General features: G+C 41.4%; 1 protein-coding gene across 4 annotated transcripts in view; it reads left to right on the forward strand.

Annotated features, from left to right (window-relative positions):
- The window catches only part of GK (glycerol kinase), a 100,541-nt gene extending 78,167 nt beyond the window's left edge, over nucleotides 1–22,374 (forward strand). For 2 of the 4 annotated variants that reach the window (XM_056556136.1, XM_056556137.1), the window contains 6 exons: nucleotides 1,055–1,139; nucleotides 2,875–2,995; nucleotides 3,451–3,594; nucleotides 4,458–4,544; nucleotides 17,457–17,543; nucleotides 20,715–22,374. In XM_056556136.1, the coding sequence (XP_056412111.1) occupies nucleotides 1,055–1,139; nucleotides 2,875–2,995; nucleotides 3,451–3,594; nucleotides 4,458–4,544; nucleotides 17,457–17,543; nucleotides 20,715–20,728 (538 nt within the window). In that variant the 3' untranslated portion in view covers nucleotides 20,729–22,374. Of the gene's footprint in view, nucleotides 1–1,054; nucleotides 1,140–2,874; nucleotides 2,996–3,450; nucleotides 3,595–4,457; nucleotides 4,545–8,516; nucleotides 9,058–17,456; nucleotides 17,544–20,714 lie in introns of those variants that run through there. The other 2 variants (XM_056556139.1, XM_056556138.1) reach the window with 2 other exon arrangements.
- The last annotated feature ends 852 nt before the right edge of the window (nucleotides 22,375–23,226 follow it).

Raw genomic sequence — 23,226 nt, forward strand, 5'->3', positions numbered from 1 at the left:
TTTTTTAATAGAAGTAATTTACAAATCTGTTTAACTTTCCGGAGCCAGTTGATATATAAAAAAAAAGTTTTTGCCTGGAATACCCCTTTAACTGTTGTACACAAGGAAACCAATATCACAGTTAAAGGGTTTAATGAAAGTAAAAAGACATACAGACTCTGTGATATATGTTGCAAGTGATGAGCGGATTGCTGAAGAGATGTGCTCATCTCGGGGGTGCAGTTACTTGGACAAGGATTGCAAAATATATAATGAAGTTAAAGTATTGCACTCACCCGTAGTAGATGCAGAAAGTATGACTTTTAATCCATAATATAGGTTACAAATTCAGGGAGGAGAGGAAAGGAAAATTTAGAGCACTGTGGAGCCGACGGTCCCGTTTCGTGGTAGATACCGCTTGGTCACGCCGATAGTTAAAGCTGTCATTATACAAAACATTTGACATGTCACAGATACACGTTAAAAAGTTTGATCCGGCGTCTCATTGCTGAGACTCCCACGATCCTTAAATATAGGTGGGTGAGGCACTTTTCTCCTGACTCTGTGCTCCTTGCAGGAGACGGACTCTGTTCTAGTCAATCGAGTCCTCCCCTACAATCAGACATTAAGTGCTGAGTAAGGGAATGAAGTGTGCTGCTGCACGCTTCTCCAGTCTATATGTATATGCGAGGGTCTCAGCACTGAGACTCTGACTGGTCAAAACCCTGATATTTCCCTGTGTCATCTCAAAAAAAAAAATGTGCATGATAGTAACTAGGTAAACTCATAAAAGAGAACTATATTTAACTCCAATGTATTTCACTGGAGGGCGACCAGTCTTTCACAGCTTGTTTGCCTTAATCTTAATGGACTATCATTAAAGCGGTTTATTTTTTTATAAGGAAGTTGCCCAATTCTGACATTTTGAAACCTCATTGGCACACTCCAAGTGATCCTTGACATGGGATATGCTTTTATTTCACAGCTTGGTCCAAGGTGGTATATTTTATGTACATTTTGAAGGAAGCGCATGCATATTTAATGCATTCTGACTTTTTCTGCTTCTGTTTTTCAGAATCATCTGTGGTCTGACACAGTTTACAAATAAGAATCACATAGCATTTGCTGCTCTTGAAGCTGTCTGTTTCCAGACCAGAGAGGTACATACTGAAGGCTTTTTTTTCACTGTTGTTGCAAGATATTAGAAATTCTACTACCCACACATACACACTCAAACTATCTACTTCACCCATACTACCAAATTAGTCCTTGAGAACCAGTACATTTTCTTTCAAGATATTAGAAATGTTGACATTTGGGCCTCAATACTTTTGTCCAATTGAAAGTGGTGCTGGGCGGTATACCGGTTCATACCGAATAGCAAATTTTTTTTTTCTGCACGATATGAATTTTGCCCCTCCACAATACCGGTTTGGCCCCTCCCCCCCCCTCGAATGAGTGAATTATCCTCCGCAGCGCGCTGTCCCCACATCGGGGAACTAATCATATGTAAACCCGCGAGTGCTGTTCTGCTTTTCTTCCGCCCCCCAATGAATTATCACATGCGCTGTACCAGCATCTGTCCCCACATCATGTCACCCGCAAGTGCTCCTCTGCTCCTCCTCCTATGAGTTGCGGGCCGCCAGCTCTAGAAATCTGTACTGTATTACAAATAACGTTGCCTGGGCTGCAAAAATAAACTTTAACTCATCTTCCGACATTCCCCGTTACCGGCCTCACGGTCCCTTCGCTGAGGTCCGGGGGATGGAAATGTCAGAGTTGTCAGCCTATCACCGGCCGCAGCGACGTCAAGCCTCAGCCGCTGATAGGCTGAGCCCACCGTCATGTAAGGAGCAGGCCGGCTTCATACATGACAGTGCGTTCAGCCTATCACCGGCCGCAGCGATTACTTTCCCATCCCAAGGAAACAGCAAGAGGACCACAGCGCAGGACAGTGAAGACGGTACCAGAGCAACGGGGGAACGTAGGCAGGTTAGTTAAAGTTTATTTTGTTTTTATTTTTGCAGCCCGGGAAACATTATTTGTAGTACAGTACAGATTTCTAGCGCCGGCGGCCCGCAACTCATAGGAGGAGGAGCAGAGGAGCACTTGCAGGTGACATGATGTGGGGACAGCCAATTCATCGGGGGGGGGGGGGGGGTGATGGGGTGTTGTAAGAGAAGCGGCGCCCAGGACACATTGGGGGGGGGATACCGTTAAATACCGGGGAACCGCCATCACTTACAAAAATACTGTGATACATGTTTTTGCTCATACCGCCCAGCTATAATTGAAAGTTTAGTTTTCACTTTTTAATAAATTTGCAAAAATGTAAAAACTGTTTTCACAATATCTTGAGTGCAGATTGATACGGGGAAAGCTTGGAATTTTGTTTTTATTTTGGCACAAGGCCGCAACATAACAAAATGTGGAAGAAATATAGGGTCTGAATTCTTTCTGAATGGATTGTATACCTGTTCAGCTTTAGATTCCTGAAGATTGGACAGCATTTTCTATGTGACTGACAGGTTCCCTTAATTAGAGGCCATATATAATATATACAGTTTACTAGGGGAAACCAATAAGTTTGAATATAGTTACAATGTACAAAAAGGATTTGTGCTGGGTTCATTTATACTTCTGGGTCTTTCAAGCATTGTGGCATCCATAATATTACAAGTCATGGCAAGGATTTTTGTCAGATGGATTCTTTTTAGAATTAAACTACAACATCCAAAGTAAGATTTCCATATTTTAGATCTATTGTTGGAAGAAGATAGGGAATGTATGAACCATATATAAGGGTTTACTTGAGCTCAGATGAGGGAATCAGTGGTGGGACAGTTACAGCCTGATAAGTCTCCGTACACCCTAATCTTATTTTTTTCTTACCAGATTTTAGATGCAATGAACAAAGACTGTGGAATTCCTCTGAGCCAGCTGCAAGTTGATGGGGGCATGACTAACAATAAGATCCTCATGCAGTTACAGGCTGATATCCTGTGCATCCCAGTGGGTGAGCAGTTCATTGTCTATGCTCTGTAGACATATATATCCTTTGCTTTTTGCCGTCTTGTTCAATTACCTTGTTAATCAGTGTGACTGAGTGACAGCCCCAAAGTATCTTCAGGTTAGATTTTAAAGACAAGAATCTCAGTGTTGTCTCATCAACACATCAAGATCTACAAGTTGTTTTGCATTTTATTGTTCTGGTGAGTACACAGAATGAAAAGGTCTTAGATATATTGCAATTTAGTTTTTAAGTATCCATTTAAATGCGTGTTCATAAAATACAGGGCATAGTCAATAATCTCTCAAGGGCAGCAATTTGCTGCAGAGAATCGAAGGCAATCAGATGGCGTTTTTAATTGTTTTTTTATTTTACCATTTAAATCTCTATGAACCTGCTATGACTGTTAACCAACATATTTTGTTACCTAGCCTTGAGAATAACTCAATTTTCTTCTGCAGTGAAGCCTTCGATGCCTGAAACAACTGCATTAGGAGCAGCCATGGCTGCTGGGGCAGCAGAAGGAGTGGGTGTCTGGAGTCTCAGACCTGGAGACTTGACAGCAGTGACTTGTGAACGATTTGAACCACAGATTAATCCTGAAGGTAAATCCCAAGCCATTTCATAGGCCCCTTTCACACTACCATTGTCACCCTGTAAATTCTCCCGTTATCTTCTGTTGTAAAATCCTGAAAACGTCAGTCAAAGAATCCCATTCATGTCAATGGGATTTTTTTGAGCATCTTTTGTCACCAGTTATAGCCTGTTATGAATTACGTCAGTTATTATGAAGGGACAAAAAAATTGTGCATACACAAATTTTTCTCCCCTCAAAAATAACGGTTGAATAACGGACGTTCAAATTTTAACATTGAAGTTTATGGATGACTGATGACCACAAATGACCATCCGTTAGTACCTATTATTTGTATATTCCATTATGATCCGTTATTGCTTTTGAGCATGTTTAGTAAAGCCTCTAAACCAGAAAGTAAAAAAGGAGTTAAAATAAGCAGACAATAAAATAACTGATCATAATGGATTGGCAATGTCCGTTTAACAGAATGTTAATTAAAATAACGGAAATTGGCCATCCGTTATGATCCGTTCTGATTTGATCTGTTAATTCCTGATCCGTTATTGATGAATAATGGGTCAAGAACAGGCAGGATCATGACGGCAGTGTGAAAGTAGCCTTAATGTGTACCTCCAGAAATGTGACGCCGCAAACTCTGTACAATTTGGCGGAGAGAGATGCCGGGCCATAAGGTTGCTGTTTCTTTTGATGTTAACCTCGGCAACATGACTCGGCCAATATAATCTATGTCTCTCCACGATGAACTGTGAAGAACGTGTGGCACCGCATCTCTGGAGGTACACTTAAAATTTCTTATCCAAAAATTTTGCAAGAAATCTTTTTTTTTTTTTATATATATATATATTTTTTTTTTATTTATTCTTGTTCCAGAAAGTGAATTCCGATATGCTCGCTGGAAAAAAGCAGTGATGAAATCAATGGGTTGGGAAAGTTCGGAGGCTTCAACCAATGGAAATGGTAACTCTGTTTTTTGACAGTATAAAAACTATCCCACTCTTATATCCCACGCCTATATTTAAGACTATAGTATAATATTTATGTATTTAAACATTTTGATGACTTATCTTTTTTAAACTTTGCTGACAGTCATTGTAGTTTGTGTTGTAACAAGTTTTAGATCCTTATAAAGATTTCAAGGCTTTTATTCTGTGAGTGGCATTGGTATGAAAAAAATAAATAAAACATTTCTCTACCTTTTTTGTTCCTTTTACAAAGTTGTCTGGCAGCGACTTATTCCCTATGACTGTATCACACTACATGCTTAACCCATCAGGGCACATACACCTGTGATCAAGTCAGCAAGCCTGAGGATCTATGTGACTGGGTCCAGGGGCGCAATTGTGATGACCTGACAATCTGGTCAGAGTTCCTTCAAATTGGCAACGAGTCTTGTAGTGTGTTCCCAGTATGCAGTGATTGGCACTGACAAAAAGTTGTCCATGGACAACCAGTGAATCAGCAAAAGGGCCATGGAACTGAGATGTGCCCTAAATTTAGCAAAACGAATGATGTTTCAGTTCCAATAAGATACAAAAGCACCAGCACATACACTACTATAAGTATACAAAGCAGTCCCAATATGTCGATCCACTTTAAAGGGGTTCTCCGGTGCTTACACATCTTATCCCCTATCCAAAGGATAGGGGATAAGATGCCTGATCGCGGGAGTCCTGCAGCTGGGGACGCCCGCGATCATGCACGCGGCACCCCGTTTGTAATCAGTCCCCGGAGCGTGTTCGCTCCGGGTCTGATTACGGGCATCTACAGGGCCAGCGGCGTGTGACGTCACGCCTCCGCCCCCATGTGAAGTCACACTCCGCCCCTCAATGCAAGCCTACGGGGTGCCGCGTGCATGATCACGGGCGTCCCCAGCTGGGGGACTCCCGCTATCAGGCATCTTATCCCCTATCCTTTGGATAGAGGATAAGATGTGTAAGCACCGGAGAACCCCTTTAAGCACATAGTGGTGGTGCACATAGCCAGCGGCCAGCACTCACCATTCAGGGATGTTTGTTTTCTTATTCAGTGCATAGGAAGGGTTGCAGAGGGCGGGGGTCAGAGGCAGGGGTCCCGGGACCGTACTGTTTCGCACACGGAAGGCATTTCCACAAGCCTTTTTTCTTCTAGTTTTGCACTAATGTGGTTTCAAGCAACCAAGATACCTGATTGGACTTGATAGTTATAGGACTTGTACCTATACTAAATATATTATATAAAATATAAGTAGAATGTTACCATTATCCAAAGGTAGAAACTGTATATATTTTCTCTTTAGTATATATTGACATTTTGACCCTTCTGTCTTCTATTTTCATGTACTGTTGAGTTGCAGGATTCCTTCTTGATATAGCTAGTACTGTTTTATTCCGTAATAAATCCCTAAATAAAAGCTATTTATGTTGAACTGAGGATTTTCCTCCAACTGCTTATAATTTCCTGTTAATGAGCACATTGTTGTGCAAATCCATTATCATGCTAAGCTTAAAATGAAAAGAGGCTCAATATTACTATGATAAATTATATTATAATTGTTTATAGAGCTGGAGCCAAAAAAAGATCAGAGAAAAATGTTCTTTAAATAGAATTTATAAAGGTCACAAACTGAAATCACTTTCCATTTTTAAAGTAGAAAATGATGACCTTATGACCAAAACCTGTGTTCATACACACAGTATAAATTTTAGATAGTACTGAATGTCTTCTAGATATGTCATCACTGGAATCCCTTTTAATGTTATTTTCTCTAATACACTCTATAAAACCAATGTTTGGTATATTGGCAAAGCCCAGATTATTACATTATAACTAAAGGCAAAGTTAAGATTGAAGCAAAACATTTTTTGTTTTAGAAGTATTTAAACAAAGTTTATCGAATATTGTGATGTCTTGTGTGTTTTTTTGTTTTTTTTTATAAAATGGATCCCGTATTAAGCTATTTTTTTCTTTAATACAGACTAGTTAAAGCATATATTTACTAACAAAACTTTTGCAATTATTCGCAAATGTTTCTGCGTGATTCCTCTTTTGCTCTAAATGACGGTCTCCTGTAAAGCAGATGATGTTACTTCTGACCATGGGGTCCAGTCTCCTAACAGACCTGTTTTGGCAATATTCATACTGTATGTACATAATTCTGGCAAGACCTGTGCGAGAACAAGAAAAGAAAGCAGTTCCCAGGAGTGGGCTCAAGGTGTTATGGGTCATGGATCAACCCTTTGCTAACTTTAGAGGATTGCTGTTGGGACCTGCTTGAACTAGAGGACCCGATCCTAATAAGTGATTAAAAAAATGCAGCAATGTGCATAGAACGGCGGGTTCATTCAATTATGAAGTGGAGAGTCTTGTGGAGGAATTAGACTGTATTTACTTAGACTTTAGAATGAAGGTTTTAAGGGTAGTGATTTTTTTCAGCCTTAAAATAAGTCAACAGTGCAGCCAGTAGGAAAAGCTAGCAGGAAGAGGGTGATAGTGATCCCATTGTATAGAGCTCTAGTGAGACCACATCTAGAATATGTTCAGTTTTGGAGACCTCATCTACAAAGGTATTTATAAAATAGAACAGGTCCAAAGACTGGCTACTAAAATGGTGGAAAGTCAATCTATATAGTCTAATGTAAAGACTGGAAAAAGGATACGTGATCGAAACCTTTAAATGGGCACTGTCACCAACTTTATTTTTTGATATGTTGTAGTACTTATGTACTACAACATATCTCTAATAAACTTTTATTATTATTTTTTTTTTTATTAAAAAGGTTTAATTTACATTTAAAAACCGGCCACTGAAAAAGGACAGATTTTGGAGTGGCAATCAGTCCTTTTTCAGTTAGGCTGCACTCGCTCCCTGCCTGTCAATCAGACAGGCGGGAGCGAGCGCATTGGCTCCCCGGCCACTGGCTGGGAGGCCACTCCTCCCGCACATCGCCGCCGCCTCGTTGCCGCCGCTGTCCCTGCACGCCCGCTGCCGGACTCTGCAGTAACTGCAAGTGTAATGAGGGAACGGGGTATGCGGGACGGGGGGGGGGGGGGGGTGGGGGAGGAGGGAACGGGCTAGTGCCATAGCGGGGGGGGGGGGGGGGTGTAACGGGCTAGCAAAAAAATAAATAGGATGGTGGGAGCTACCCTTTAAATGTTAAAGGGAATCTGTCAGCTGCATTTCATGATCCAAACTGCTCACACTTGTAGATAGCTGTTAGGACAAGGAGACACATGGTATCTTTCATATATCTGTCTGTGCTGCCATAATATAGGAAAATACTTTATACACCAGTTACAAGTGTGAGAGTTGTTCCAAAGCCTCTGGAGTCCTGGAACACCTTTTTCCTCCCCTTCCAATCACCAGCTGAGCCGATCCCACGATGTGCATACAAATTGTGTGCAGGTGTAAGAAATAGGTCTCTGCTTCCAGATGGCTGTCAATCCAGCGTGGCCAAGAATGGTATTGGGGAGCAAGGTGGCATTCCAGTCCTCAGCACTTTATGGGCTTGGGAACACCTCTTTGACACTTTTCACTGGCAAGTAGATGCATTTTTCTATGTTAGGACAAACGCATGGTAACTTTCCTATCAGCTAACTAAAAGTGTTAGCAGTTTGGAACGTGAAATACAGCTGACAGATTCCTTTTTATTTAAGATTCAGAAGTAAAACTAAGGGGCACAGTCTAAGGTTTAGTTGAGGGGAGATTAAAAGCATTGTCAGAAAACTTTTTACATAAAGCGTATTAGATGTTTGGAACAGTTGCAGCAGATGGGGTTGTTAAATCCTTGGTACGTAAATGTAAACCTGCCTGGAATAAATGTATATCTATCCTTTAGTTAAACATGAAGGAAGTAATATAAGGGCAGACTAGATGAACCAGGTGGTCTTTTTCTTTTGGCAATATTCAATGTTTCTGTCTGCCTCAAGAGGGGTTCTTATTGTAACCTGTAGAAACTGCTTGGTTTTGGAGTGCCTTAATAATTGATTGAGAACAATTGGATCTATAAAGGGGTTTGTTAAAAGCTACAAATATGTACAAAGGAAACCTAACTATTTAAGGGAAAAGTGATGAGAAAAAGGTAGGAAGCAATATGGAAATGCTCTAGTTGTCTTGTAAGCAGTCTTGTATATCAGTCACCCACACACACATAAGCCATACTTTGCCCATCCTGGAAGACCTCCATAGCCAATCAGGATTGTTTCTTTATATGTTCTAACAGTGCACTTTTGTATGGTTTATGGTTTTACGACAGGATGAATATCAGGAACAGCCAGTTCGTCTCCATCCTTATCACTCAGATACAAGGCTTATTGACATTGCTGTTTACAGCTCCACAACACGATTAAAGGGAACCAATCAGCAGTTTGTAGCATATATACTACTCGACAATGCATTATATATGCAAAAATCTTTATCCTTACCATCCCCGAGGGATGTTTGTGCCCACATGGATGGTAAAGATATCAAATTATAAAGAACCCCCACCGCCCTGGCAAGGTGTCCCCTGGGTGGGAGCTTACACTTACCAGCTCCCGTTGTTCTGGCCATGGCCCCGCCCCGACAGCTTGAATGACGGCTCGCATCATCTCCCTGTCCCCTTAGTAGACGGAGCAGAGCAGTGACGCGTGCCATCAATCAAGGCGAGGGGATGGGACCAGGACAGGAGCTAGTAAGTGTAAGTCCCTGTCCAGGGGACTACTTGCCAGGCAGCCAGGGGGACTTTATAACTTAACTCCATAAGGAGGCAGGGCGTACCTGTAAGTCCCATGACATAACGCGTGGTCACGCAGTGACCTTGCGTCATATTGGGTCGGTCCCGGCGGCTATTAAAAGCCGGGTCCCGTGGCTAATAACGCGTGTCACCGATCGCAGTGACGTGTGCTATTAACCCTTTAGAAGCGGCGATCAAAGTCAAGATAAAAAAATATGCTTAACGGCAGCTCAGTCGGGCTGATCGGGACCACCGTGGTGAAACTGCGGCATCACGATCAGCTAGAACGCAGCAGGAGGGTCCCTTACCTGTCTCCTGCATGTCCGATCAGCGATTGATTGCTCCAGGCTTGAGCAATCGACCGCCAAAAACACTGATCAATGCAATGCTATGGCATAGCATTGATCAGTGCCTGCAATCAATGTAATGCATGTTATAGTCCCATATGGGGGCTATAACATTGCAAAAAAAATGTGAAAAAAATGAATAAATGTGATTTAACCCCCTCCTTAATAAAAGTTTGAATCACCCCCCCTTAAAAAAAACTATGTAAATAAAAATAAATATAAACATATGTGGTATTTCCACGTACGTAAATGTCCGAACTATAAAAATATATAATTAATTAAACCACACAGTCAATGGCGTACACGTAAAACAAATCCATAGTTCAAAATAACGTATTTTTGGTCACTTTTTATACAATACAAAAAAGGAATAAAAAGCGTTCAAAAAGTCTGATCAAAACAAAAATGGTACCGATAAAAACTTCAGAGCATGGTGCAAAAAAATGAGCCCTCATACATCCCCGTATGCGGAAAAATAAAAAAGTTATAGGGGTCAGAAGAGGACATTTTTAAACAAAGAAATTTTCCTGCATGTAGTTATGATTTTTTCCAGAAGTACGACAAAATCAAACCTATGTACCGTATATACTCGAGTATAAGCCGAGTTTTTCAGCACGATTTTTCGTGCTGAAAACCCCCCCCTCGGCTTATACTCGAGTGAACTCCCTCACCCGCAGTGGTCTTCAACCTGCGGACCTCCAGAGGTTTCAAAACTACAACTCCCAGCAAGCCCGGGCAGCCATCGGCTGTCCGGGCTTGCTGGGAGTTGTAGTTTTGAAACCTCCGGAGGTCCGCAGGTTGAAGACCACTGCGGCCTTCGACATCATCCAGCCCCCTCTCACCCCCCTTTAGTTCTGTACAGTACTCACCTCCGCTCGGCGCTGGTCCGGTCCTGCAGGACTGTCCGGTGAGGAGGTGGTCCGGTGGGATACTGGTTCCGGGCTGCTATCTTCACCGGGGAGGCCTCTTCTAAGCGCTTCGGGCCCGGCCTCAGAATAGTCACGTTGCCGTGACAGCGACGCAGAGGTGCGTTCATTGCCAACGTACTTCTGCGTCGTTGTCAAGGCAACGCCTCTATTCCGGGCCGGAAGCGCGGAGAAGAGGCGCCCTCGGTGAAGATAGCAGCCCGGAACCACTATCCCACCGAACCACCTCCTCACCGGACAGCCCTGCAGGACCGGACCAGCGCCGAGCGGAGGTGAGTACTCAGGGGGCTGAATGATGTCGAAGGCCGCAGTGGTCTTCAACCTGCGGACCTCCGGAGGTTTCAAAACTACAACTCCCAGCAAGCCCGGACAGCCGATGGCTGCCCGGGCTTGCTGGGAGTTGTAGTTTTGAAACCTCTGGAGGTCCGCAGGTTGAAGACCACTGAGGGCGAATGATGAGAAGAGGATGATGAGGGGGGGGGGGGGGGGGGGGATGATGACAAGGGGATGATGAAGGGGGATGTGTGGGATCATAAGGGGATGATGAAGGGGGGATGTGTGGGATGATAAGGGGATGATGATGAGGATGTTAATGACGGGTCTGGATGATGACAGGGGGGGATGATGTATTTCCCACCCTAGGCTTATACTCGAGTCAATAACCTTTCCTGGGATTTTGGGTTGAAATTAGGGGTCTCGGCTTATACTCGGGTCGGCTTATACTCGAGTATATACGGTAAGTAGGGTATCATTTTAATCGTATGGACCTACAGAATAAAGATAAGGTATAATTTTTACTGAAAAATGTACTGCGTAGAGACGGAAATCACCAAAAGTTACAAAATGGAATTTTTTTTCTTCAATTTTATCGCACAATGATTTTTTTTTTTTTGTTTTGTTTCGCGGGAGATTTTAAGGTAAAAGGACTGATGTCATTACATAGTAGAATTGGTGGCGCAAAAAATCATATGGATTTTTAGGTGGAAAATTTAAAAGGTTATGATTTTTAAAAGGTAAGCAGGAAAAACTAAAATGAGTCCTTAAAGGGTTAATATCTTCCCCGTCCCCCAAGATGAAGAGGATAATTATTTTAGCATATATAACGCGTTGTCGAGCGTCATATATGCTAAAATCTGCTGATTGGTTGCCTTAAAAGCAAATTCACTCAACATTCCATTGCCCCCACCACATCCTAGTCCATCAAGGTGTATCACGTATAAATTTCATGTTGCTTTCCAACATAACCAATAGCATTTTGCTACGATTTCTGAAGCAAAATGCATAGAAAGTTCTTATTCCTTTATAATCTGGCACTTTTTGTAAAATATCTTTCCATATTTACATATGTATATATTCGAGTATAAGCCGAGTTTTTCAGCACGATTTTTCGTGCTGAAAACGCCCCCCTCGGCTTATACTGGAGTGAACTCTCCGCCTGTCAATCACTTCATCTGTGGTCTTCAACCTGGGGACCTCCAGATGTTGCAAAACTACAACTCCCAGCAAGCTGTCCGGGCATGCTGGGTGTTGTAGTTTTGAAACCCCTGGATGTCCGCAGGTTGAAGACCACTGCGGCCTTCGTCATCATCCAGCCCCCCCTTTTTGTTTTGTACTCCCCTCCCCTCGGCGGGAAGTTAGGGTGAGCTGGTCCGGGTCATCTATGCTGCAGGGACTGTCCGGTCGGGATGGTAAGTCATTGCGGTCTGTCCATTTTCACCGGGGGGCCTCTTCTCCGCGCTTCAGCCACGGAGTAGTGACGTTGCCTTGACGACGATGCACAGGGATGTTCATGCTCAACGTCCCTGCGCATCGTCGTCAAGGCAACATCACTACTCCGGGGCCGAAGCGCGGAGAAGAGGCCCCCCCGGTGAAAATGGACAGCCCACAACGACTTACCATCCCCACCGGACGGTCCCTGCAGCATAGATGTCCCGGACCTGCTCACCCTAACTTCCCGCCGAGGGGAGGTGTGTTCGTAACAAAAAGGGGGGGGGGGGGCTGGGCTGGATGATGACGAAGGCCGCTTCTTTTCTTTAGGGATCGACCGATATCGTTTTTTTTTAGGGCCGATAACGATAATCGGTGGAGGTTAGGGCCGATAGCCGATAACTTATACAGATATTCTGTTATAAGTTATCGGCTATTTATCCCCCCTCGACACCGCTGCAGATCATTGATTTAAAGCGGGCACTTTAAATCAATGAACTGCAGCGGCTTATGCGGTGCCATAGACCGCCGCCGCCACCCGCTTCTCTCCCCCTGCCTGTCCGGGGGTCCTGAGTCCTATCACCGCCAACGCTGACCCGCGTCCCACCGCTCCGCGCCACCTACCGCCCCACTGCACCGTGCCACGTCGCACCCCCCACCGCATCGCCCCTGCCCCATTGCCTCCCCCATTCCCGGTTTTAAAATTACCTGTTCCCGGGGCCCAGGGTCCACTCTACATCTGGCTCCGGTGGCGTCCTCCTGAGCGGTCACTGCGCACTGACGGTGACGTTGCGGCACGTCACGTCGCTCATCATTGCGCACAGCGTAACGCACGACGCAGCAGGAGCCAGAAATAGCGTGGATCCCGGGAACAGGTAATTATAAAACCGGGGATGGGGGAGGCAATGGGGCCGGGGCGGTGGGGTGCGGTGCGGTGTGGAGGGGTGGTGCGGTGGGGGCGGGGCATTATCAGCTTATCGGCAAGGTAATTGCCGATACCGATAATGCCCAAAAAACGTGATTATCGGCCGATAATATCGGCCAAACCGATAATCTGTCGATCCCTACTTTTCTTCACTCTTTTTGTAGTCATAGGGTCATGTACAAATTCTGCTCATGTTATTGCTTACATCTTGTTTTGTTAATAAAATGCTGAACATGGCTAATAAACTTTAAATTTATATATTATACATTAAATATCCTGACCTGATATGTAGAAAATTTTTAGATTCTCACCTCTACTTACCTCCCACGCTCTGCCCAGTACCTCTGCCCGGCCTCTGCTGCAATCTTCTGCCTGCTCCAGTAAGTCAACCCATCAGACTGTAGCTCAGCCAGTTGCCCAGGACAGGGACAGGCAGAAGGGGAGCGGTATGAAGTAAAAAGAGGGTTGTGTTTTTTTTTGTTTTTTTTTTCCGTATTTATATATAAGTGCCAGCAGCATAATTTTGAAAAAAAAAGTTTAAGGACATTTATTTTGTATTTTTGGCTTACTGGCTGGATTTAATTTCTTGCTACATTTTGTCATTAAAATGAATTAATAATGTGTAATTATAATAATTAATCAAAGAATGGCATTATAAACCACTCCTAAATATTAAAATACCATCACAGCAAAAACAGTGCATCCAAAGCTTAACTGTTATATTATGGTGATGTGATGCAAACGATGTCACCAGTTCAGTAAACGCCAAAGTTGCCAATAATGGAAAAAAAATTGTCACTTATGACAGATACAACAGTAAAATCAGAAGACATGCAGTGTAATAAATAGTAGGATGAGGGAAAGTCAAGGGGTGTAGGAGTATACATCTATGTTACAGGACTTGGAATACTCTTTGGCAGCCACACTTCCAAATCTGATGCTCCCTATTACTCCCTATGAATCATTTGGGACCATTCTGGGTGTTATGCTCTCTTAGCTGCTGCCTGCCTTAAAGGGGTATTCCAGGAAAAAACTTTTTTTTTATATATCAACTGGTTCCAGAAAGTTAAACAGATTTGTAAATTACTTCGATTAAAAAATCTTAATCCTTTCAGTACTTATGAGCTTCTGAAGTTAAGGTTGTTCTTTTCTGTCTAAGTAATTTCTGATGACACGTGTCTCGGGAAACGCCCAGTTTAGAAGCAAATTCCCATAGCAAACCACTTCTAAACTGGGCGGTTCCCGAGACACGTGTCATCAGAGATTACTTAGACAGAAAAGAACAACCTAAACTTCAGAAGCTCATAAGTACTGAAAAGATTAAGATTTTTTAATAGAAGTAATTTACTAATCTGTTTAATTTTCTGGAGCCAGTTGATATATAAAAAAAAGTTTTTTCCTGGATAACGCCTTTAACTGGGAAAAAATAGTTTAATGCCTCATTAATCATTGTATATTAATAAAAAGCCCCAAAATTGCATGAAATAACCCAAATGATGGCAACGGTCAAAAGACCAAATTGTCCATCTCTCACATAACCTAATAGTTATAGTGTAAGGGCCCTAAGAAAGCTGCCAACACATTATGATCCCAATTGGCATAGGGAAAGATAGAAGACCTAGACCTTTTACAAATGATATAGTAAAGATGAAGAATATTGATACTTGGCTTTCCAATGCATTTCTTTCTTTAGGCATTCATCAGGGGACATAACGTCCAAATGAATAATGAAATATTGCATAGGGATACATAGTAATGATGATAAGCACAGAGGGCCCTATGTTGTATGATAAAAGCCAGCTGTGTGATAAGCCTGTGAACAGGAGTGGTTTTGTCTTTGCAATAAAGCAGCCTGAACAACCCATTTAAATAAACAGTGTGGTTATTACATGATACAACTTGTCTCTACAGTGATATACAAAAAGAAGCAATGAATTTGAGGATATTTGTTTTTGTTGCTTTTTGTGTGTGTAAAAAGTAGTGTTTAGTATTTTTGGTTTACAGGCTAGGCTTCACCTCTTGCTACCTTTCTGTAATTAAAATGAATTACCGTATTTATCGGCGTATAACACGCACTTTTTAGGCTAAAATTTTTAGCCTAAAGTCTGTGTGCGTGTTATACGCCGATACACCCCCAGGAAAGGCAGGGGGAGAGAGGCCGTCGCTGCCCGCTTCTCTCCCCCTGCCTTTCCTGGGGTCTAGAGCGCTGCTGTCGGCCCTTTTCACCCCCTGGTTATCGGCGCCGTTCTGTCCCCCGTTCTGTCCCCCTGACTATCGGTGCCGGCGCCGATAGCCAGGGGGAGAGAAGCGGCGCCGACAGCCAGGGGGAGAGAAGGGGCAGCGGCACCCATTGCCGGCGCTGCTGCCCCGTTGCCTCCCCCCATCCCCGGTGGCATAATTACCTGAGTCGGGTCCGCGCTACTCCAGGCCTCCGTCGTGCGTCCCCGTCGTCATTGCTATGTGCTGAACGGCGCGGCGCATGACGTCAGAGCGCCGCGCCGTGCATAGCAACGACGCTGGGGACGCACAACGGAGGCCTGGAGCAGCGCGGACCCGACTCAGGTAATTATGCCACTGGGGATGGGGGGAGGCAACGGGGCAGCGGCGCCGGCAATGGGTGCCGCTGCCCCTTCTCTCCCCCTGGCTGTCGGCACCGCTTCTCTCCCCCTGGCTATCGGCGCCGGCACCAATAGTCAGGGGGACAGAACGGGCAGCGGCGCCGATAACCAGGTGGTGAAAAGGGCCGACAGCAGCGCTCTAGACCCCAGGAAAGGCAGGGGGAGAGAAGCGGGCAGCGACGGCCTCTCTCCCCCTGCCTTTCCTGGGGGTGTATCGGGGTATACACGCGCACACACGCACCCTCATTTTATCATGGATATTTGGGTAAAAAACTTTTTTTACCCAAATATCCTTGGTAAAATGAGGGTGCGTGTTATAGGCCGGTGCGTGGTATACCCCGATAAATACGGTAATCGTTTGTAATTCTAATTATTGCATACCCCTACTTTACATAACAAACGAATCTTTATGGCGCACATGTAAAATACTTTGACCTTTTTGATACTATGAAAGGGGCAAATGGAGACTTGTTTAAAGGGGTTATCCAGGAATAAAAAAACAGAAGTAATTACTTTAAAAAAAAAAAACTGCTCCCAGTCTGTCTCCAGGTTAGGTGCGGTTCTACAGCTCCGTTCCATTGAAGTGAATGGGGCCAAGTTGTAAAACCACACCCAACCTGGAGACGGGGTGCGGTCTTTGAAAGATATTAGCTCTGTTTTACTATTCCTTGATAACCCCTTTAAGCACAACTTAAAACTGAGAAACTGCCAGTCTGTTCACTCACACTTAACCCAATATGCCGGGTTATAGTGCGGTAAACTCCTTTTAAGAGTCGTCACTTACTTATATTAATCTTTGTATTAGTTGTAGAGTTATGGCAGTTGTATGTTTCATTGCTATTGCGCTGCTGTGCACAACGGGGGAGGGGAGGTGGCTCGCCAAGCTCCCCTGCCTCCTCAATATTCGTTGCCTGGCCTTCCCCCGTGATGAATATGAAAATTCATCAAAGGGGCAGGCCAGGCAATGAATATTTATGATGGAGGGGAGCTCGGCATGCAGGCTCCCTGCCCCCATTGTGCAAAGTAGCGCAATAGCAATAAAACAGTAAATTGCCATAACCCATAGCTGTTCACCACACTATAACCCGGCAAATTGGTTAAGCATGGATGATCAGACTGGCAGTTTCTTGTTAAGCTGCATGCTGCATTGTTTGGCTATGTTCACACAGCAGAAAAAATATGGATTTGTGTGCATATTTTCCACCATCTTTTCACCATAATCTGCAAAAAAGTAGGCAATTGTTCAATTACATATAAAAAAATTGCTGTATTTTTTTACACCGTGTAAATGTAGCCTTTAGACTTACAATTTGTATGAAACTGATACTATTCTTCTGCAGCTACAGCTTAATTGGTTAAAACTGGAAAGTTGCGTTCCAGAAAGTCACCATGCAGCCCCAACCTCCTAAAAAGCTTGAGGGTTATAAGGTCTGACTGGCTGCTGCGTGGCTTGTCTTCTAATTTGTGCCAGTTTGGCAGTGTACCCTGCTGCAGTGCTCTGTTTGGCTTACATATGGCAAGCTTCACTGCTTTTATCAATTGTCACTTGTTCTTCTTTTGATGTTGGTTGATTTATAACACCAATTATCCAATTTTTATGTTTTCTCTTTCTCTGTCTTGCTTGAATGGAATCCTTCTCCCTCTGGATGTCTTCAGGTGACTCTAGTATCTTCTCTAGTCTGCCTCTGGGCTTTTATATAGTGAGTAGCATGGTAATGTTAATCGGAGCAAAGTACATCACAGGTTAGTTTTTATTATCTTGACTAGTTTTCACTTCAAGGTCTATCTGTTGTCCCATATCTCTGGATTGTAAATATTTCTATCACTTATAATTTCCTTTTTCTCTTACAAAGATTTATTTTAATGTTGTTCAGATTTTTTTAAGGAGCTTTTCCATCTAAAAACAACGTCTCAGAAATCTAGTTGACAAACAATATGGCCATTACAGCATTTTTCAGGAACCTAAATACAAATGTTTATAGTTATACAATGATATACATTTCCTTTCTCTGTATCAAATCCTAGTTTGACAGTTATCCCTTCTTAGGGTTATCACACTGTATTAAAGGGATATTCCGGAATCCCAAAAATGTTCATATGTTGCTGGGGGACTGATATAAATACAAAATATATGATATCTTCCCTGGTCCCCCACAGCTCCCAATGCAGCACCCTTCAGTCCCCTTCTGATACTCACTGCTAATGGGGACCACTGCAGCCAGTGACTGACTGAATAGGCAGGTTTTGCTGATACATCTCGTCTTGAAAGTAGCAACAAGTAGTGAGCATCAGGGGAACAAATGGTGCTGAACCAGGGGCTGTGGGAAACCAGAGAAGGTAAGTATAATATATTTTGTACAAACTAGAGAGAGCAGAGCAACGGAGCGCTCCGTTGCACGTTCGAATGCCTCCCTGTACCTTCTGATTTTGATATTTACTGCTGGATGCGGTAAGTTTGCCTGCTTCTCTCTACTTTGTATATAATTGAGTTGCTTAGATTTTTTCTTTTTTTACACTGTGGACAGTGCACCCCCATAGGTATTTCTGATATTTCGGTCAGTGCGGAGCCCTTTAACCCTTGCCATGGACTGATCTTAGTGAATATGGTTCACATGTAGTGCTCTTCTTTTGCTAACCTGCATTATAGCAGGAATCACTCTTTTGTCTGTGTACAAGAGAAACCAGTTTCAGCACTTAAAGGGGTTATCCAGGAAAACACTTTTTTTTATATATCAACTGGCTCCAGAAAGTTAAACAGATTTGTAAATTGCTTCTTTTAAAAAATCTTAATCCTTTCAGTACTTTTTAGCTGCTGAAGTTGAGTTGGTATTTTCTGTCAAAGTGCTCTCTGATGACACGTGTCTGGGGAACTGTCCAAAGTAGAAGCAAATACCCATAGCAAACCTATTCTCCTCTGTGCAGTTCCTGAGACAAGCAGAGATGTCAGCAGAGAGCACTATGGCCAGACAGAAAAGAACAAGTCAACTTCAGCAGCTGATAATTATTGGAAGGATTAAGATTTTTTAATAGAAGTCATTTACAAATCTGTTTAACTTTCTGGAGACAGTTGATATATATAAAAAGTTTTTTTCGCGAATACCCCTTTAAAGATGTTGGGGTAGACTTTCTGAATGAGACTTGGAAGAACAATAGGGGGCACCATAACAATTAAAAATTCAGTTCTGTATTGCATAATGTAGCATGGACATTTTATATCTATTAATGAGACAACACGTTTACTCCTTGTTCATAAACCAAAAAAAGCCCCTATTTTTGATTTTTTTTTCTGTTAGGAAATAATTTTATTTTCCTGTATTAATTTTGCTTGAAATGCTAGGGACAATTTAGTAGTTGCAGTTATGTTGTTCTGATGCCCATTTACCACATGAGGGTGCCAGAAGATAGAAATGTGTAGACCGTTATATAGAAGGCTAGCATTTAGTGTAGAATCTGTGGTGCAGAAATACAATTATGCTCATACACTAGTAAGGTGCTGGGTATACTGTAACTATAATCAGGTTTACCAGTTGTCCTTCACATTCAATTTACTTAAAGTGCTAAAGACAAGCTCTTAGTAATTAGGGAAATGTGCATTAATTACTGGCTTCATTATCCAACGTTGGGACAGATTACTGCTAATTAACTCTAACCTACAATACTGTCTGACTAGAAATGTCCCTTCTGGAATATTACGGAGGTACCAAGTTGTCACAATGTATCATTCCAAGTATCAAAACAAGAAATACACAAAACAACACACAGTATTTTGCATCACTATTTCTAAGCTGGATCCAAAAAATAGAAGAGGTGCAAATGTTTCCATTGCTTACTTTGTGTTGGTTCCACTCCCGGTTTTGGCTTCCAAATTCTCGCCAAAATACCCTAGTATGAAAGTGGCATAAAACTGGACCTATCCTCTACACAAACTGGAGGCAGCTGTTTTATGGTTTGAAAAAAATGATCACGAGAAAGTAGCCAGTGAAAAATAAAAAATAAATAAATGTGTTCTTTTAAATTCCCATTATGTTTTTAGCACAGAACCCTAATGATAATGATCTTGCATTTTACATAAGTACCAGAACATTAAACAGAGAAGTCTAGTCTTAAAAAATAAAAAAAGTCATAGCATTTATTATTTTGCTTTTTTTTTTATTTCTGACTTCGACTTGAGTAAATTTTGTTACAATTTTCTATGACTTTAAAATAATCCATAGTATCTTGTCATCCACATCTATCAGTTCTTGGTTGAAGGAACTGTATGAATATAAATATTCGTTTTTTCTTTTTTTTCTTTTAATTAAATAATTTTATTGAAAGGTGTGCAGTAAAAGTACAGAAAGAAATACCCAAAAATATAGCATCTCCAAGGAATAAAACATACATCAAATATTCTGTTAGTACATAACACATATAGGAATTGCTTATAAGATGAGTTTTAAGACCAATTTTTGTTCTATGTAAAGTAAATCACATTTCGTTACATTCATAAAAAAATAACATGCTAGTTCCTCGGTTGTTCGGTCACCAAAATGGCAGTGGCTGATTTCGCACAGCGGGAAATTTGCTGTGTATACGCGATGTGTGATGTGACCCTACCCTAAAATTAATAGTGGCTGACAAATTTTTTCATTTTAATTTTCACATGTTAACCACAGTCTTGTAAGGAAAAAAATACCATTCTGCCATATTGATACTTCTGTTGTTTTGTTAACAAATAACCAAACTTGGTATCAATTGTCAAAGTACTGTATAAGAAATAAAAGTATTCTTCTTACCTTTTAAAACCATTTAAACAACATCTTAGTCCTCAACAAATTAGTAACTGAATTAATGATTTGACTTTGATGGGTGTATACTAAAACAGTTCATTTTATATTTAGGTAAATTTTTCTTCTGTTTCTGCTTCTTTTTTAGGACTTGAAAAATGAAATAATTTCTGCACAGTTTCTCTGGTAATCTTGGATTCCTCAGTTGCCAACAAGACCATTTTAGTTAGAAAAAAATACTTGCTAATTATATATGAAGTTTTCACGCACAATTTTTTTTTTTTTATCTAGTCCACCTTCTGCTACTGTTGTTTTTGCTTTTAGCAGCATACCTCACCTAAAGCCAATTCACTACTGTACATGAGGTAATCTGCTGAAGACGGTTAAACATTACAAATAATAATATTGATGATGAAGGAAATTCTGACCTCATTGGTCACTTAGAGGGGACTTGGGGGCCTATTTGCACTTGGAGATTCTAATCATTTGAAGTATTAATATGACGCAAAGCTGATACGGAATCGTGTAGAGATATTTTTGATGAAACTATCATTTTTGGAACTTAAGTTTAACAAACGTGTATCTGGCGCAGACAATTCTATTCGCTTCAACTTGATGTTTTCTTTGAAAACATATGTGCCTTTTACTTTCCAAAGGTTGTTTATATGAACGATTCTTTTCCTATTTTATTGTCCTGTAGCTAATAATCTGGGTAAAGATCCATAATGAATTACTGGTACCATGTATCACTAAGGGGGAATACAATTCTTATACAGGCCAATCATTGTTTGAGGGAATATGTAAAGAAATAGTTTAACAACGTAGAACATTTAATATTTAGAATTTTCTTTTATTTAAATTTTTTCCTTTGTATGTGGAAAGTTTGAAATTGAGTAATTTGGTGTAAAGTAGTTATTTCAAACCTGTATCTTATGTCTGAAATGTTCTGTACATAATATACTCTCTTTGGACACATGGGACTTGCCACCATCAGTCTTAGACTCTGTACACGCTGTCACAGTGTTCTTCTTCTACAGCAGGGTTTTGGTGTTTTTGATGGAAAGAATAGTATAATCTGCAGAGCCAGAAACCTGATGGATCGTAACTTATATCTTTGGGATTCATTACGTTTCGTATCATCCATTTGAAAACCGATCCGGCTTACTAGTCATGGCTATATTTATGATATATGCTATGTGGGTACTGTGCAAATCCAGTTGAATCACTGCCATTTTTAGACTTCATAAAGAAAACCAATAGAGGGACGCTATCCTGGTAATGTTTATTTTCATTTCAAGGCTTTACTACAGTAAGTTAGTGACCATGGTGTAACTTTGTCGCTTAGGCAATAAAAAGTAGAACTCATCTAATTCAGGCTGTCTCCAGCCAGTAAGCCATAAAATGTAGAAATCTGCAACTATGTAAAACAATGAAATGCTTTTGATATGTCATTGACTTTGGAACTATTGAAATAAATGTAATATCTTGGATGTCCCTTAGAAATGTATAGAAATGTGAAGTCACATTTTATGGAATTCTAATTGATGTTTTCTACACTAAATATTGACATGGTTTTGTTCCAGTTTCCCTTATGTTAAACTGCATTTACAGGAATGTAGAAAAAATCAACAGTTGTCTCTGTATTTCCTAAAAATGGCTGTGGGCTAAACTATGCATTGTATATTGTACACATCAGATTTTAAATACTAAAAAGATCCTGTTGACAACAATGTCCTTTCCTTTCTGCCCAGAAAGAAACTGCTGCTTATTATGTATTGTAATCTGATGCCAATAAATGCTGTTTTAGGTGTTTTCTTTATCCTGTGTGTTTTTGAGTATATACATAGTGTAATGGATGTTTAAAATGCCTTAGGACACTTCTCTTGTCACATTTGTTGCTTACCCACATAGTTTAAAATTTTCAGAATGTTTGTTATTTTTTTTTTTTTTTGGTGTAAAGCTTATGCTGGAGGGGCTATATTAAAGGGGTACTACGTTGGATATAAAATTATTTTAAATCAACCGGTGCCAAAAAGTTTATACATATTTGTAAATTACTCCTATTAAAAAAAATCTTGATCCTTCCAGTAGTTATCAGCTGCTTTATACTACAGAGAGAGTTTTTTCTTTTTTAATTTCTTTTCTGTCTGTCCACAGTGCTCTCTGCTGACTACTCTGTCCATGTCAGAAACTGTCCAGAGCAGGAGCAAATCCCCATAGCAAACCTATCCTGCTCTGGACAGTTCCTGACACAGACAGAGGTGTCAGCAGAGAGCACTGTGGTCAGACTGGAAAGAACAACTCAACTTCCTCTGGAACATACAGCAGCTCATAAGTACCGGAAGGATTAAGATTTTTTTTTTATAACAGTAATCTACAAATCTGTTTAACTTTCTGGCACCAGTTGATTTAAAATAAATTGTTTTCCACCGGAGTACCCCTTTAAAAGGACAGGATCAACTCTGGGTTCATTTTTAGTTATTTTGTTAATGTGTAGTTCTTCTAGTCTTTTGTGTTACTCCTATATTCTCCATATTATTGATAAAGGTAATAATTGCTGAAAATGCAAAGTAAAAAAAAAAGAAAGAAAACTGTAAAGATTCTCACAATATCTGTAATGTTGCTAATGCTAAAATTGGTTAAGGGCCCAGTCACAGCTT

Source organism: Hyla sarda, chromosome 2 (genome assembly GCF_029499605.1).
Source record: "Hyla sarda isolate aHylSar1 chromosome 2, aHylSar1.hap1, whole genome shotgun sequence".
NCBI classification, from domain to species: domain Eukaryota; kingdom Metazoa; phylum Chordata; class Amphibia; order Anura; family Hylidae; genus Hyla; species Hyla sarda.